This window comes from Sciurus vulgaris (genome assembly GCF_902686455.1).
Source record: "Sciurus vulgaris genome assembly, chromosome: 8".
NCBI lineage: Eukaryota > Metazoa > Chordata > Mammalia > Rodentia > Sciuridae > Sciurus > Sciurus vulgaris.
The window spans coordinates 48,043,075-48,056,774 of NC_136468.1; the positions used below are offsets into that span (position 1 = coordinate 48,043,075).

Here is a 13,700-nt window from a genome sequence, read left to right on the forward strand (position 1 = left end):
TAGTCCTACATCCCCTGAAGGCGTTTTGGTGGCAGAGACCTTGACATTGGCTTTGAAGTGAGAGTGCAGCAAGTGTGGTGATGGAGGAGGCCTTCCAGGATTGAAAGTGCAGTGTGAGCAAAGATCTAAGATGGGGAGATTGGAGACTGGCAAGTGGACCAGTTTGAGGGGAGCATAAAGTCAAGGAATGAGAATAGCAGGGGTAGAGGGAAGGAAGGGCTTTTAGGTTGTTCAGAATAAATTGAAAACTTGACCCTTTTTGATGGGCAAAGGGAAGTACTGATGTTTTTTGTTCGTTCAGCAGGAACCTGATATAACCAGTTTTGCATTATGAAAATGAACCTGCCAGAATAGAGCAATCGTATTCTGTACCTTAGGATCTCCTAAAGGGCTGGTCTCTGGGTAGCACCCCTAGAGATTCTGACTTGATTGGTCTGGGAAGGACCCGATCTTTGGTATATTTTTTATTGTTTTTGAAAAACCCTCTCCTGATGATCTGGGGGTATAACTCAGAGATAGAGTGCTTGCCTAGCATGTGTGAGTGTGATACCTACCACTGCAAACAAACACCACCAACAGCAACAAATAAAAAACCCAATCAACCAACCAAACCGAAACTTCTCATGGTAATTCTAATGATACTCAGAATTGAGAACTACCTGAATAGAGTATGAACACAGGGAAACTAGTTAAGGTATTGCAGTAGTTTGAAGAGGAGAACAGGGACCCAAACTTTCTAACCCCAGGAATGAAGCTGAAGTCAAAGGTGACAGCATAGCTTTTGAAGCTGCTCCACTGTCCCATAGCTGTAGTTTCATCTGCTGATAAAGCAATGCAGGCGTGTGCTTGTGTGTGTGGCGGGGAAGATGCTCATTGGCAGGAAATGGACATGTTGAACTTAATTATCATGTTATGAAAATGCTCTCTGCAGAACACTTGTGAGTTGAATGATTTTCTATTATGTCTTATTTTATTTTTGGTTGACGCATAATAAGTACGTGTTTATGAGATACAATATTTACATTGTGTCTTGATCAAATCTGGATAATTAGCATAGCTGTTACCTTAAGCATTTATAAAATTTTTGTGCTGAGAACACTCAAAATCCTTCCTTATTTTTTAAAAAAATTTTAACTTGTTTTAATTAGTTATACATGATAGTAGAATGCACTTTGATACATCATATAGAATGGAGTAGAATCTCTTATTCTGGTTGTACACGATGTAGAATCCCACTGGTGGTGTGGTTATATATGTCACATAGGGTAATAATGTCTGATTCATTCTACTTCCTATCCTCATACCCCCTCCCCTCTACCTAATCTAAAGTAACTCTGTTCTTCTCTAGCACCACCCATTGTGAATTAGCATTTGCATATCAGAGAAAACATTAGGCCTTTGGTTTTTTGGGAATGGCTTATTTCCCTTAGTATGATATTCTCCAGCTCTTGAAATACACTTTACTCTTGTTAACTTTAGTCACTCTGCTGTGCAGTAACTTCTTGTAACATTGTAATCCTTCTTGTAACATGGTACCCATTGATGCCTCTCTCCCTATCCCAAGCCTCTCCTAACCATAACCATTACTGTACTCCAACTTCTACAGATCAACTTTTTAAGATTCCACATATAAATGAAATTATGCAGTGTTTGTCTTTCTGTGCTTGATTTTTTTTACTTAACATGTTTCCAGGTATATCTTAAATGACAGGGATTTTGTCCCTTTTGTAACTAAATAGTATTCCATTGTACCACATTTTATTTATCCATTTACCCAGTGATGGACACTTAAGCTGTTTTTCTCTTTGGCTACTGTGAATTGTGCTGCGGTGAACATGGTAATGCAGAGTCTCAACATACTGAGTTCATTCCTTTGCATATATACCCAGGAGTAGGGTTGCTGGATCATATGATGGTTCTATTTTTATCATTTCGAGGTAACTCCATGTTGTTTTTAATAATGGCTGTACTAATGTACATTCTTAACAATAGTAAATAAAGGTTCCCTTTCTACCCTAAGGGTGTAGCTCAGTGGTAAAGCACTTGATAGCAGGTATAAGGCAGTAGGTTCCTTACCCAGCACTGCAAAGAAAAAGAAAAAGAAAAACAGGTTCTCTTTCCTCCACATGCTAACCAACACTTATTATCTGTTCTTTCTGATAATAGCTATTCTAACTAAAGTGAAGGGGTAATCTTGTTGATTTTCATTTCCCTGATGACTAGTGATAGTGATAATTTTTTCAAATACCTAATGGCTGTTTGTATGTCTTCTTTTGAGAAATGTCTATTCAGGACTTTTGCTCTATTTTCAAATTGTTGGGGTTTTGTGGTATGAATGAATGCGTTGAGTTCATTACATATTTTGGGTGTTAACCCCTTACTAGATGTATTGCAAATATATTTCCCGTTCTGTAGGTTGTCTCTTCACTCTGTTGATTGTATCTTTTGCTGTGTCTGTTTTTGCTTTGCTTGCTTGTGCTTTTGAGATCTAATGAATTTTGATGATTTTGTATGATCTTTCCAGCTCTGTTTTCAACGTAAGAACACCAAAATTCATAGGCTCATTAGGTTGTCACTAATGTTCAAATCACTAGTGTTTCCACAAATTGAAATTTCCTTAAGTCAAACTTTCCTCTCTTTTTCTAATCTTAAAGTTTTAATATTAAGTCCCTTTGAATGATACATATTATAATTGCAAACCTAAGACAAAGCAAATAAGGTTTATTGACATAGAATGTACCTGATAAGTAATTTACAGTATGATATAGTTTTTCTTTGCAAAGATTTGACTGTGATAAATTTTTCTTTTAATTTTTTAGTTGTAGGTGGACACAATATCTTTATTTATTTATTTATTTATTTATTTATTTATTTTTATGTGGTGCTGGGGATCAAACCCAGGGCCTCATGCATGCTAGGCAAGCTTGCTACCACTGAGCCACAACCCCAGCCCTGTGATAAATTTTAATGAGCAGTGATTTCACAGGGTTGTAACTTTACTAGCTAGTTGAAGTTCCAAATAGGGTAAAGTGAGAATACGGGGGTAGGTGGTAGGTGGCTCAGTTTAGCAGACAAAAATGCAGAATGCCCTGTTAGGTTTGAATTTTAGATAAACAATGAATCATTTTTTTTTTAGCATAAAGTGTGGGATACTTATACTCTATTTTTAGTGTAAGCATGGAATTTGGGACGGACTTGTACTAGCACATCATTCATTGACATTCAGATTTGACTGGGACCCTGTTATGTGGTGACTGTGCTTGAGGATGAATGTCCACTGTCTGCAGCGCTCAGATGTATGGCATTTCTCCTCTCACACCTTGAGAGTCTATTTCAAAAAGCAGCATGTTCCCACCTTCCCATCAGGAAAGGCTTTTCAGAGGAAGGTGAAAGGACAGAAACTTTGTTGTTTTGCTGTACTCTGGTGTCTGCTATTTAATTAGTTATTACAGATGGTACTTTGGCAACTAAGTTACTTTGCTCCCCCAGGATATCCATTTAAATTTCAACTTGAATTTCAGATAAACAGTGGGTAAGTCTTAGTGTAAGTGCATCCCAGGTGGATACATGTAATCAAGATTGTCTGTTTCCTTTGGAATTGTAACTGGCTGAGTTTCCCAGGAGAGGATGGCATTTCACACCCATCTTTTCTACTCCTCCCTAGTTGAGCAATAAAGAAGAAAATAGAGATAAGCAGATATTCTCAGGCTTTTTGCTCCCTATCACCAGATACACAGTGTTGTTTGCATGAGTCATGAGATGATTTGAATGCATCAGAGACCCAAGAGTGGGCAGGAGCACCCCAAACAAGTGTCTGAACATTTTGCTTAATGGTTGATGACTTTTATGACAGCTCCAAAAAGCAACTCTGGAGTCTGTTTTGAAACTCTTCAAAAGAGGCAGCTATTTTTTCTTTAAACTACCATTCCCCTTGTCATTTATCATGTGACTGCTGAGTACTGGTCACTGTGTCAAAGTATAGAAAGTTCTTTATATGAAACCAAAAAGTGCATTTATTGACATTTTGAAAGAGTATCCTTTTGTTTTTATGCTTTCATTTTATATATATATATATATATATATATGTATATATATATTACACGTGTAAATACTGAGGTTTGGAGAACTTAACTGCTTAGTTCATCAGGTAATTAATTAGTGCTGGACCTGTTAGCTATGCCAGGTCTTTTGATTCCAGCCTTTTTATCACTTCTGACCCTTTCTACCTTTGACAAATTTTCTCCAGTTTTGCATGCCTAAGCACAAATTCTTAGTCACTTTGTGCAAACATTGCAGGGTCTTAGGGGTTGAATTCCAAATAGTTTTACAAGTCTGTGTATAAAAGATAAAGCCCATATTTGAATATGTCTACACATAGAAGATAAAGCCCCACCAATGTTTTGTAAGTTTGAAGGCAATGAGATATGGCACAAAGTAGCAGCTGATAGTAACACTCTCCAACTTTACTAAAGGCATATTGGCACTGTTGCATGGTTTGCCCTTACTGCTCCCTGCTGTGAGCAAGCCAGTGACAAGCAGCCACTGTCTTATCCCTCTCTGGATGAGTACTAGAAATAGAAGAAATAGAAATCCATTTCATGATGACTGTTGGTTAAGAATTCATGCGTTGTGGCAAGATAGCCTGAATTCATTAATGACTTTATTACCTTATACCCTGGACTAGTTATTTCCCCTTTCTGTGTGGTAGTGCCCTGATGAAGTACCACCCACTCCATTGTGGGATTATAAGAAATAAATGAAATGAGTTTGCTTGTGTCAAGTGCTTAGAATAATGCCAAGTATACAATAAGCTTATTAAGAGTTACATGTGATGGTAACAATGTTCACACAAGATTTCTTAAACTTTTTATGATGTAGATCTCTTAGCAGTCTGGTGAAGTAGCCTTGATTCCTTACTACCAAACTATTCTAAAACCTAACTTATGAATAATAACATGAGCTTCTTTTTAAAGGGATCCAGAGGTGGGTAAATGTCAAACAGTGATAGTTTGAAGTAATGATGAGTGTAAGTGGCACCTGGAGATGGCTACAGCAACTGAAATGTGATGCAGCAGAACCTGTCATTTTTGTTACCAAGAGTCACAGGTTTTGCTAATGATAGGTACTGTGATTTGTTGTCCCCACTTGTTATCAAAGGGAATACTCCTTTCAGTTAGAGGTTTGACTACAGTGGTGTTTTCCCCCGTCCAACGTAATGGGTCTCTGAATTCTACCCACTGATTCCTTGAAGGTCATGGATCCCAGATTCAGGTATCTAATATTCATGATGTCTGCTGGGATCATCTGGGAATGATTGCTGACAGCCAAGGGTAGCCAGTATGTATCCTTTCCTTATTATACCTGCCATGGGCTTATAACTCAAAGGAAGATAACTGAATTGTAAGGAAAAAGAAAAGGGAGAAAAACAAAAGGAACCTCTAGCAGTGAAGGCAAAGAGCTATCATCTTGAGCATCTCTTTTAATACATTGTCGTGATTATTGGAACAAAGTATCTGAGGCTGCTCTGGGTTAAAGGGAAGGAGTGGTATAATTGATTGGTGATGTCTACATGACAGCAGAGTGGTAACGACCACGCCATCTCAGACCTCCAATAACCATAAGCTTGCTGTGGATATGAAGTGTTAAGAGAGCAAACAGGCTGTACAAAAGTAAAGAGATTTTCCTTTTCTTGTCAGCACTTATTTGTATTCATACTATTATTTTATACTTTTACATGAATAATTATAGCCTTTTTGACCTGCTAATTCAAAGAGGTTTGCATAACTTTGTTTTCTTTATTCGCCAAACTTCTTAAATCTGATATCAGTTAGGAATGCTTTCAGTTGCAAGTAACATACATCAAATTAATGGTGACTTATACAAATAAGGATTTATTTTTCTTACCTAATAAAAACTGTAGCTAGGGCATATACTGAGTCAGTGATCACAGCAAGAAACTGGATTCTGTTTTTGTGCTGTGACCTTTCACTGTTGACTTTACAGCCTCTTCCTTGTCAAGAATGAAATGGTCACTGTTGTTTCTGTTGTCTCAAGGACTGTGTGTGTGTGTTCAAATTACAAAGACAGGAAGAGGGGTGCTGTCAACTTGCTCTCTCTTCTTGTGTCTGCCATTTCTATCAGGAACAAAAGTACCTCTGCCAACAACTCAAGCCAAATGCTTCCAGGGAGAAAGTCTAGCAGTTTTCTACCAAGGAACTCTGGAAGACTTGAACCACAGAGAATTGAAACAAAATCCTCTTTTTCTTTTATAATAAAGGAAAGCACGGGGAAAACTTAATTAACTGGAAGCTCTTATGTAATTCTTCAATTTCAATAGCAGGTAGTCTGCATCTCTAAAGATGATTTTTTACAACTAAGCTAGTTGAAGATTGCCCTTTTTAGCAAAGTGCATCAGTCAGTTATTTATGCAAACTGAAGTCGACTGAAACAAATACCCTGTATTAAACCATTCTAATACATCTAAGCATGTTACTTTGAACAGTTGTTATTTATTTTTCATTTATTTATTTTATTTGTTCTTTCTAAATGTACATGACATATTATACATACATAGATTAACTTGTTCCAATTAGGATCCCATTGTTGTGGTTGTTTACTATGTAGAGTTATGTTGGTCATGTATTCATATATAAGAATGGGAAAGTTATGTCTGATTCATTCTACTGTCTTTTCTATTCCCATCCTCCCTCCCTTCCCTTCTTTCCCCTTTGTCTAGTTAAATGTGCTTCTATCTTTCCCTCCCTTGTTGTGGGTTAGCATTCACATAGAACAGATTGTGTTTAATCATATAGTTTATCTTTGGAAAAAGTAGAGGTAATCATCATCATCCTTATTTCTGTATAGTCAAATAGACATAGTGAGTAAGTTGTATAAAATTGACACCCCAATCAACACATGATACTTGACGTACAAACTACAGCTGTGACCCATTGATTTGTGTCTACATCTGTTTCTAGAGCCACATATTAGTAAAATCTTAGAGGTCTTTCAGGTTCATCCTTATTGTATCCATATCCGTAGAGATTCACTGACCTGTCAGGGGTCATGGAGATGTCCCTGGTAGGGCAGGCGCACAGGTCTCTACTCCTAAGGAAAGCACAGAGTGATGACAGCAAGGGCTACCTCTGGGTGACAACCTAGTTCCAGTTCTTCCTCACTGAATCAGACCTCCAGGAAAATTGCTTTCCTTCTTCAAGTCAGTTTCATCATCTCTAAAATGGGGATAATGGTACCTAATTCATGGGATTGCTTTGAAAAATTGAATGAAATATTGAAGTAAATCACTTAGAACAGTAGTAGATTTAGAACAGCCATGAGTTACAGCTGCTTTGTTATTGATTTCCTCTGATCGCCTATGGTTTTCATCAGCATGATCTTCATCATTACTCTTATGCTGCAACTACATACAGTGTGTATTCTCTCTCTCTCTCTCTCTCTCTCTCTCTCTCTCTGTTTCTCTCTCTTCCTTTAAAATTATTCTTGGGGCATGTAGGAGTGAGATTTGTTGATTTTTGTTACCTGTTTTTTTTTTTTATTTAAATTTTTTAATTCAATGCATTTTGTTTTTATTGCACTTACATATTTAGACCTTATTTGTTTCATTGATGTAGTGTTTCAATAAATTTAATATTATTTGATTTGTATGATTCCAAATACTTACTGGTTAACTTTTTTTTTTTAATTTTTACAGACTGCATTTTGATTCATTGTACACAAATGGGGTACATCATTTTGTTTCTATGGTTGTACACGATATAGATTCATACCATTCGTGTAATCATACATGTACATAGGGTAATGATGTCTGTCTCATTCCATCATTTTTCATACCCCCCCTCCCTCTCATTTGGCGGGTGGGGTGTGGTGAGACAAGAATGGAGGAACTGGTTAACATTTTATTTAGAAGCTTTATGATGTGAATTATCAGAATCACTTAGTAGTTCTGGATGACCTAGGCCCCATTTAGCCAAGAAACCAGTACCCTTCTACATATTCAGTGTCTTTAAGTGAGAAGCTGTCAGGGATTCAAATAGAAGAACAAGGGGCAGATTACTATTTTGTCTCTTAAATGTGTGGAACCACTTTGAAAAGAATAAACTTCTCTGCAAGTACAGTTTCAGTTTCGTATGGCTCCAAAGAACCAAGAGATGAGAAAATGAGAGAAGAGAAAGCCTGTAGTATGTGTCCTTCAACATTATCATTTCTACAGTATTGGTCTAAACCACCTTGCAGTCCTCTAGGGTGGAAAGAATGAGGAAAGATATCCTAGCAGAGTTCAACATTTCCTGGTTATTTCTTCTTCCTACCCCACAAAACAACCAGAGCAAGTAATTCGCCAAAGTAGTTGGTGCTCTCCAAACTTCCAACCCTGATACATATTGTCTTCCTTTGTAACTCTTTGTGGGTGGTGTGTGCTGGTGCCATTTGTTCTTGGCCCCTTTCAGTCATGGAGTGAGACCGCCATTTTTCATTGTTTGGCTCTGCAGTGGAAAGGGCTTCTGGAGCTACATTGGAGTTCTCTTCCCACATCAGAGCTTTGAGAAATGTGACCTGGTGCTCTATTTATATTTGCTTAGGAGCTTGCACACAAGTTGTGTTTGTCAAGTGCTGGGCTTTCTCTCACAGACCCGTCTATATGCAGAACTTCAACGCCTTGTGTTTTTGATTTAACTTCATTTCTGGTTCTGTTTCATGTTCCTATACTTGTTTTTCTGTCTTCCTCTTTCATCTGCTTTAGGTTTATGCTGCTTTATGTATTGCTGAAAGCCTCTTTAAACATTTTCTGGAACAAAGCAGGGAATACATAAACAATTTTTTTTTTTTTTTAAACAGAAATCGACTTAAAGCCACCGGAGAAGTGGAATCTGTAGACCTTCCAAACTGCCACCTGATTAAAGGAATTGGTATGTATGAGAAAATGCTTGTTTTACACATTACAGTGTTTGACCATCAACATTAAAACACTCATTAACAGTAGTTCTGCATGCAATTAGTGTTCTTCAGCAATTAAATCACGTGATCAACAGAACACCCTTTGGTGTATCTCTTTTGATCTTATGCATCCTGTATTTCTTCTTTCTAATGCTGACTGTAATTTATTAATTGTTTATATAATTCTTTGCTTATTGTTTGATTTCTTGCTTGTTCCGCGACCCCTCTGAATTTTGTTTGTAAAGTCTGTGTTTGTTGTGGATGGCCTCTGCAGTCTGAGTTCATTGTCCTATCTGCCACCTACTGACAAGAAATTGGAAGGAATGTGAGTTCCTTGTAGTCAGGACCAGCATTTATCTTGCCATTACACTGTAACCAGCACTGGGTCTAATAACTGATGTATATTTGATGCTTCACAAAATAAATTGAACAAAAACTTTTTCTTATTTTGTCTTCTTTGCTGTGACTACAGAGTAGAGAACAATGAGTGGGGTGTCCCTATCTCCTTGACTCCTTGCAGGATGCTCCATAAAGCCTGAATCTTAGGAGGAGATCCTAAGAACAGGTTCAGTTCTGATGCACAAGGTGAGAGATCTGCCCAGATCTCTCTTCACACTGACTCTCTCTTCACACTGAGGGCCTCTCTGGATTCTCTGAAATTTCTTCCAGGCAGATACTGTGTCTTGCTGCTTTTTCCCCTTTGCCATATACCAAAGTCACTACTACACAGTAGACTCTCAGTAACTATTGTTGCATTACCAATGAATAATAACATATTGGCTTTTCTTGAACATAAGTCAGGGTATGAATAGGGAAAAAAATAAATAAATAAAAAAGATCAGCACCTAGTGATACTGCCATTTATTGGTGATGAGTTGTGCTTCCTCAAATGTTGAAGTTTGAACATTAGAGAAACACGCCGAGGCAAGCATATGAAGCAGGTTTTATTTAAAGGTAGTAACACAGACTTCTCATCAGGATGGAGAAGCGGGCCATGGCTGGTGTTCTGGTATCCCAAGAAGTAAGAATGCCCTGCATCTTTTATAGACTAAAGTTTGCTTTGTTTTCCTGCTCTCTTCCCCCTTACATCTCTCATTGCTGCCTACTTGACTAGGCCCAGGAGATCCCTGTGGATGGCAAAAAGGTTGAAGCAGATGGGAAAGGGGAAGGGCCAAATGGAGTGATCCAGGCTGGTGGGGGAGGGGGTATTGCTAATTCCCTGCCTGCAGCCTTTTGGGAGGGATAGCAGAGGCAGGTAATCTTGGTGATCTAAGGGCTCTGGAGACATTGACATTCCAATCTCCCTGGGGCGGTATCAAACTTCCCAGACTCAGATCCAAACTGGTCTCCATTTTCTCCAGTCACCTATCTATCCTAACTGCCTATCTTCAATTATGGCTTCACTAGTGTCTAGTTATGGTCCTGCCACACACTTATAATGTGAACTGGTACAAAGCATGGCCTTCGTACTTTTTCACCTATAATGAGGAGTTTGTAGTTAGGCTGGAGATTTTTAGACTTTGAAAAATCTTGGGCAGTTTATTTATAACCTTAAGCCACAGTGTGGAAATTACTAAACTAACATTGTGTCCCTTCGAGTCCTTGTATAACAACATCTGGAGGTGGGACAGACCTTTTAATTTTTTGTTTTGTTTTTAAAAAATTGAAATGCAGGCCTGGGGATATAGCTTAGTTGGAAGAGTGCTTGCCTCTTGAGCACAAGGCCCTGGGTTCAATCCCCAACACTGCAAAAAAAAAAGAAAAGAAAAGAAAAGAAATTGAAATCCAGATTGCACAGAAGCATCCTACTCCCTCTTATAAGGTACACTGTTGAACAAGTGTTGAGGGTTTTTCCATACTTTTCCTAGCTGTTTAGGAATACTCTCACACACACAACACCACAAATGGGGTCAAATTATCCATATTTCTGAACTACCTTTTTGTTCTTAATACTATGTTGTGGAAACTTATGTTAGCATAGTTATCTTTTTTTGTAACTTCACAGTATGTTTTGCACAAAGTGCACATAAACATATGTTCAAACAGTACAGAAAGGTCAAAAATGGAAAATAAAAGTCTCCCAACAAACTCCCCATTATCGCACAGAAGTAACCCAAGATCTTTTTTTTTTTTTTTAATTTTCAGTGCACATGCAAACAAATATATGCATATAAATGCATGTCCGGGTTTTTTGTTTTTTTTTTTTGTTTTTTTTTTTCACAAATGCCATCTTAGTATAAATATTTCACAACCTGCTTTATTCCTAACATGGCATGAACAGCTTTCCATGGGTCTGTTTGCCTCAACTTTTTAATTTTTCCACATTTCATGATTTATGTAACTGATCACTTAATGCACATTTGGCTTGGTACAGGGTTTTTCTTATTTTTTTTTTTTTAATTTTATTTGAGGTAAAATATATATCATGTAAAGTTTATCATTTTGCCCCTTTTAAAGTATATAGTTCTATAGTATTCAGTATGTCATCAGTGTCCTTATCCAGGAATTCCCTGTCATGCAAACTGATACCTTATTTATTTATTTATTTTTTTGAAGTACCATCCTCAGGTATTTTATTATACCAACAGAAAGTGAACTAAACAACCTGTCATATGCATTGTGACAGAAGTAGGTTATTCAAAGCTGACCTAATCCAATCATCTCATTTTAAAGATAAAAGAATAGGTTCGATGTTTATGTAGTGACAGTGAAAAAGTGGTCAAGGCCCTGAGACACTTGTCTACATCTGCATGATTTCCAAAACCTTGTTCTTCCTCCTATGTCACACTGCCTTTCTGAAAACTGACACTTTATGCCCTCTAAACAATAACTCCCCATTCTCTTCTCCTTGGCTCCTGGCAACTACCATTCTGCTGTCCCTATCAGTGGACCTCATATTAAGTAGACTCATGCAGTAGTTCTCTTTTTGTGACTGATTTATTTTTCTCTGTATAGTCTTGAAGGCTCACTTATGATGTAGCATGTGTCAGGCTGTCCTTCCTTTTTAATGCTAATATTCTCTTGTACGTATATATCACATTTTATGTATCCTTTCATTGTCGATGGGCATTTAGTTTGCTAATTATTCTCTCCTACATTTATAATGTTCTTTCTGGATTATGAAATATTTCCAAGAGGAATCTCACTTTGGTCATTTTTTAATTGACAAAGGGGTTCCACAGACCACCTCAGAAGTCAAAAGAGGCCCAGGATGTTTTCTTTCTTGGAAGTCCCTTCATTTTTAAAAACTGAAGACACGTCCAATATGAATTAGGCACACCCTCTTGCTAGGATGGAGGTCAAAGGCTTTAATTCTCATATGACCTCCATCAGATTGCCTAAAATTCCTCCAAATGAATTACAATATAAGAACAGCAAACATCTGTATAAATGCTGCCTAAAAGGGAGTCCCTATTCCAGCTTCTGGTTACACTGCTCCTCAGTTAGACAGTATGGATCTCCCTTAGTGTAAAAAAATTATGACATTTTATAATTATTTTTTAATTTTTTTAGTTGCAGATGGATACAATACCTTTGACTTATTTATCTTTTTTATGTGGTACTGAGGATCAAACCCCCAGTGCCTCACACATGCTAGGCAAGTGCTCTACCACTGAGCTACAACCCCAGCCCACCTCAATATTTATTTTTACCAGTTTAATGCTTTTAACAGAAGAAGGAAAGTGCAATGCAATATGCTTGTGCTAAAGCAGGATAATTATATACTTTGCAAAAAGCGTACATTCATTTATAGTCTACCGTAAGTGGTGTGATCTAATAATGTTCCGAAAGTTTAAAGCATTATAGTTAACTTCTTTTAGTCTTATCAGTGTATGTAAGGAACAATAAATAAAGCCTTGTTTGGTGATTATATCAAACATCTGTATTTGAGATTTTTTTCTTTTCTTTTTTAATTTTTTATTTTTTAGTTGACATGTTTATACTTACTTATGAGGTACAGTATTATAATTCGATGCTTATATACACTGTGTATAATTAGATCAGGCAATTAGCATTTATATCTCCTCAAGTATTACCATTTATTTGTGTTGAGACCCTTCAAATTTTCCCCCTCTGGTTATTTTTAAAATTATAATAGATTACATTTACTCTACTATGCAGTAGAACTTCAGAACTACTTTTCCCTCAACTGTACTTTAGTACCTGTTATCTATCCTTTCCCTCCCCTGTTCCCATTACCCTTCCTAGCCTCTGGTAACCTCTATTCAATTCTATTCCTTTGTGATCAACTTCTTTAGCTTCCACAAATTAGTGAAAACATAGGTAATTGTCTTTCTGTGACTGGTGTATCTCACTTAGTATGTCTTCTAGTTCCATCCACGTTGCTGCAAATGAAAGGATTTTACCCTTTTTTTATAGCTGGATAATATCCCAGTGTCTGCAAATAGCACATTTTAAAAGTCCTTTCATCTGTTAATGGACATCTGGTTTAATTGATATCTTGTCTATTGTGAATGGTGGTGCAATGAACATGGTCATGTGATTAACTCTTTGACCTAGTGATTTCATTTCCTTTGGACATATCCAGTAGAGGGATTGCTAGATCATAAAATAGTTTCGTTTCCAGTTTTTTGAGTAACCTCCATACTATTCTCCATAATAGATACACCAGTTTACATTCCCACCAATAGTGCATAAACAGTTCCCTTTGTCCGCATCCTTACTACCATTTTTTTTTTTTGCTCTTTCAGCCATTTATTTATTTTTATTTACAGTTTGTGCTCAAT

General features: G+C 37.2%; 1 protein-coding gene across 1 annotated transcript in view; it reads left to right on the forward strand.

Moving 5' to 3' along the window:
- LOC306668667 (serum paraoxonase/arylesterase 2) overlaps positions 1–13,700 on the forward strand; it is a 34,898-nt gene that overhangs the window by 950 nt on the left and 20,248 nt on the right. Inside the window, exon 2 of the mRNA XM_079152262.1 lies at positions 8,854–8,924. Within this exon, the coding sequence (XP_079008388.1) occupies positions 8,854–8,924 (71 nt within the window). The remainder of the gene's footprint in view (positions 1–8,853; positions 8,925–13,700) is intronic.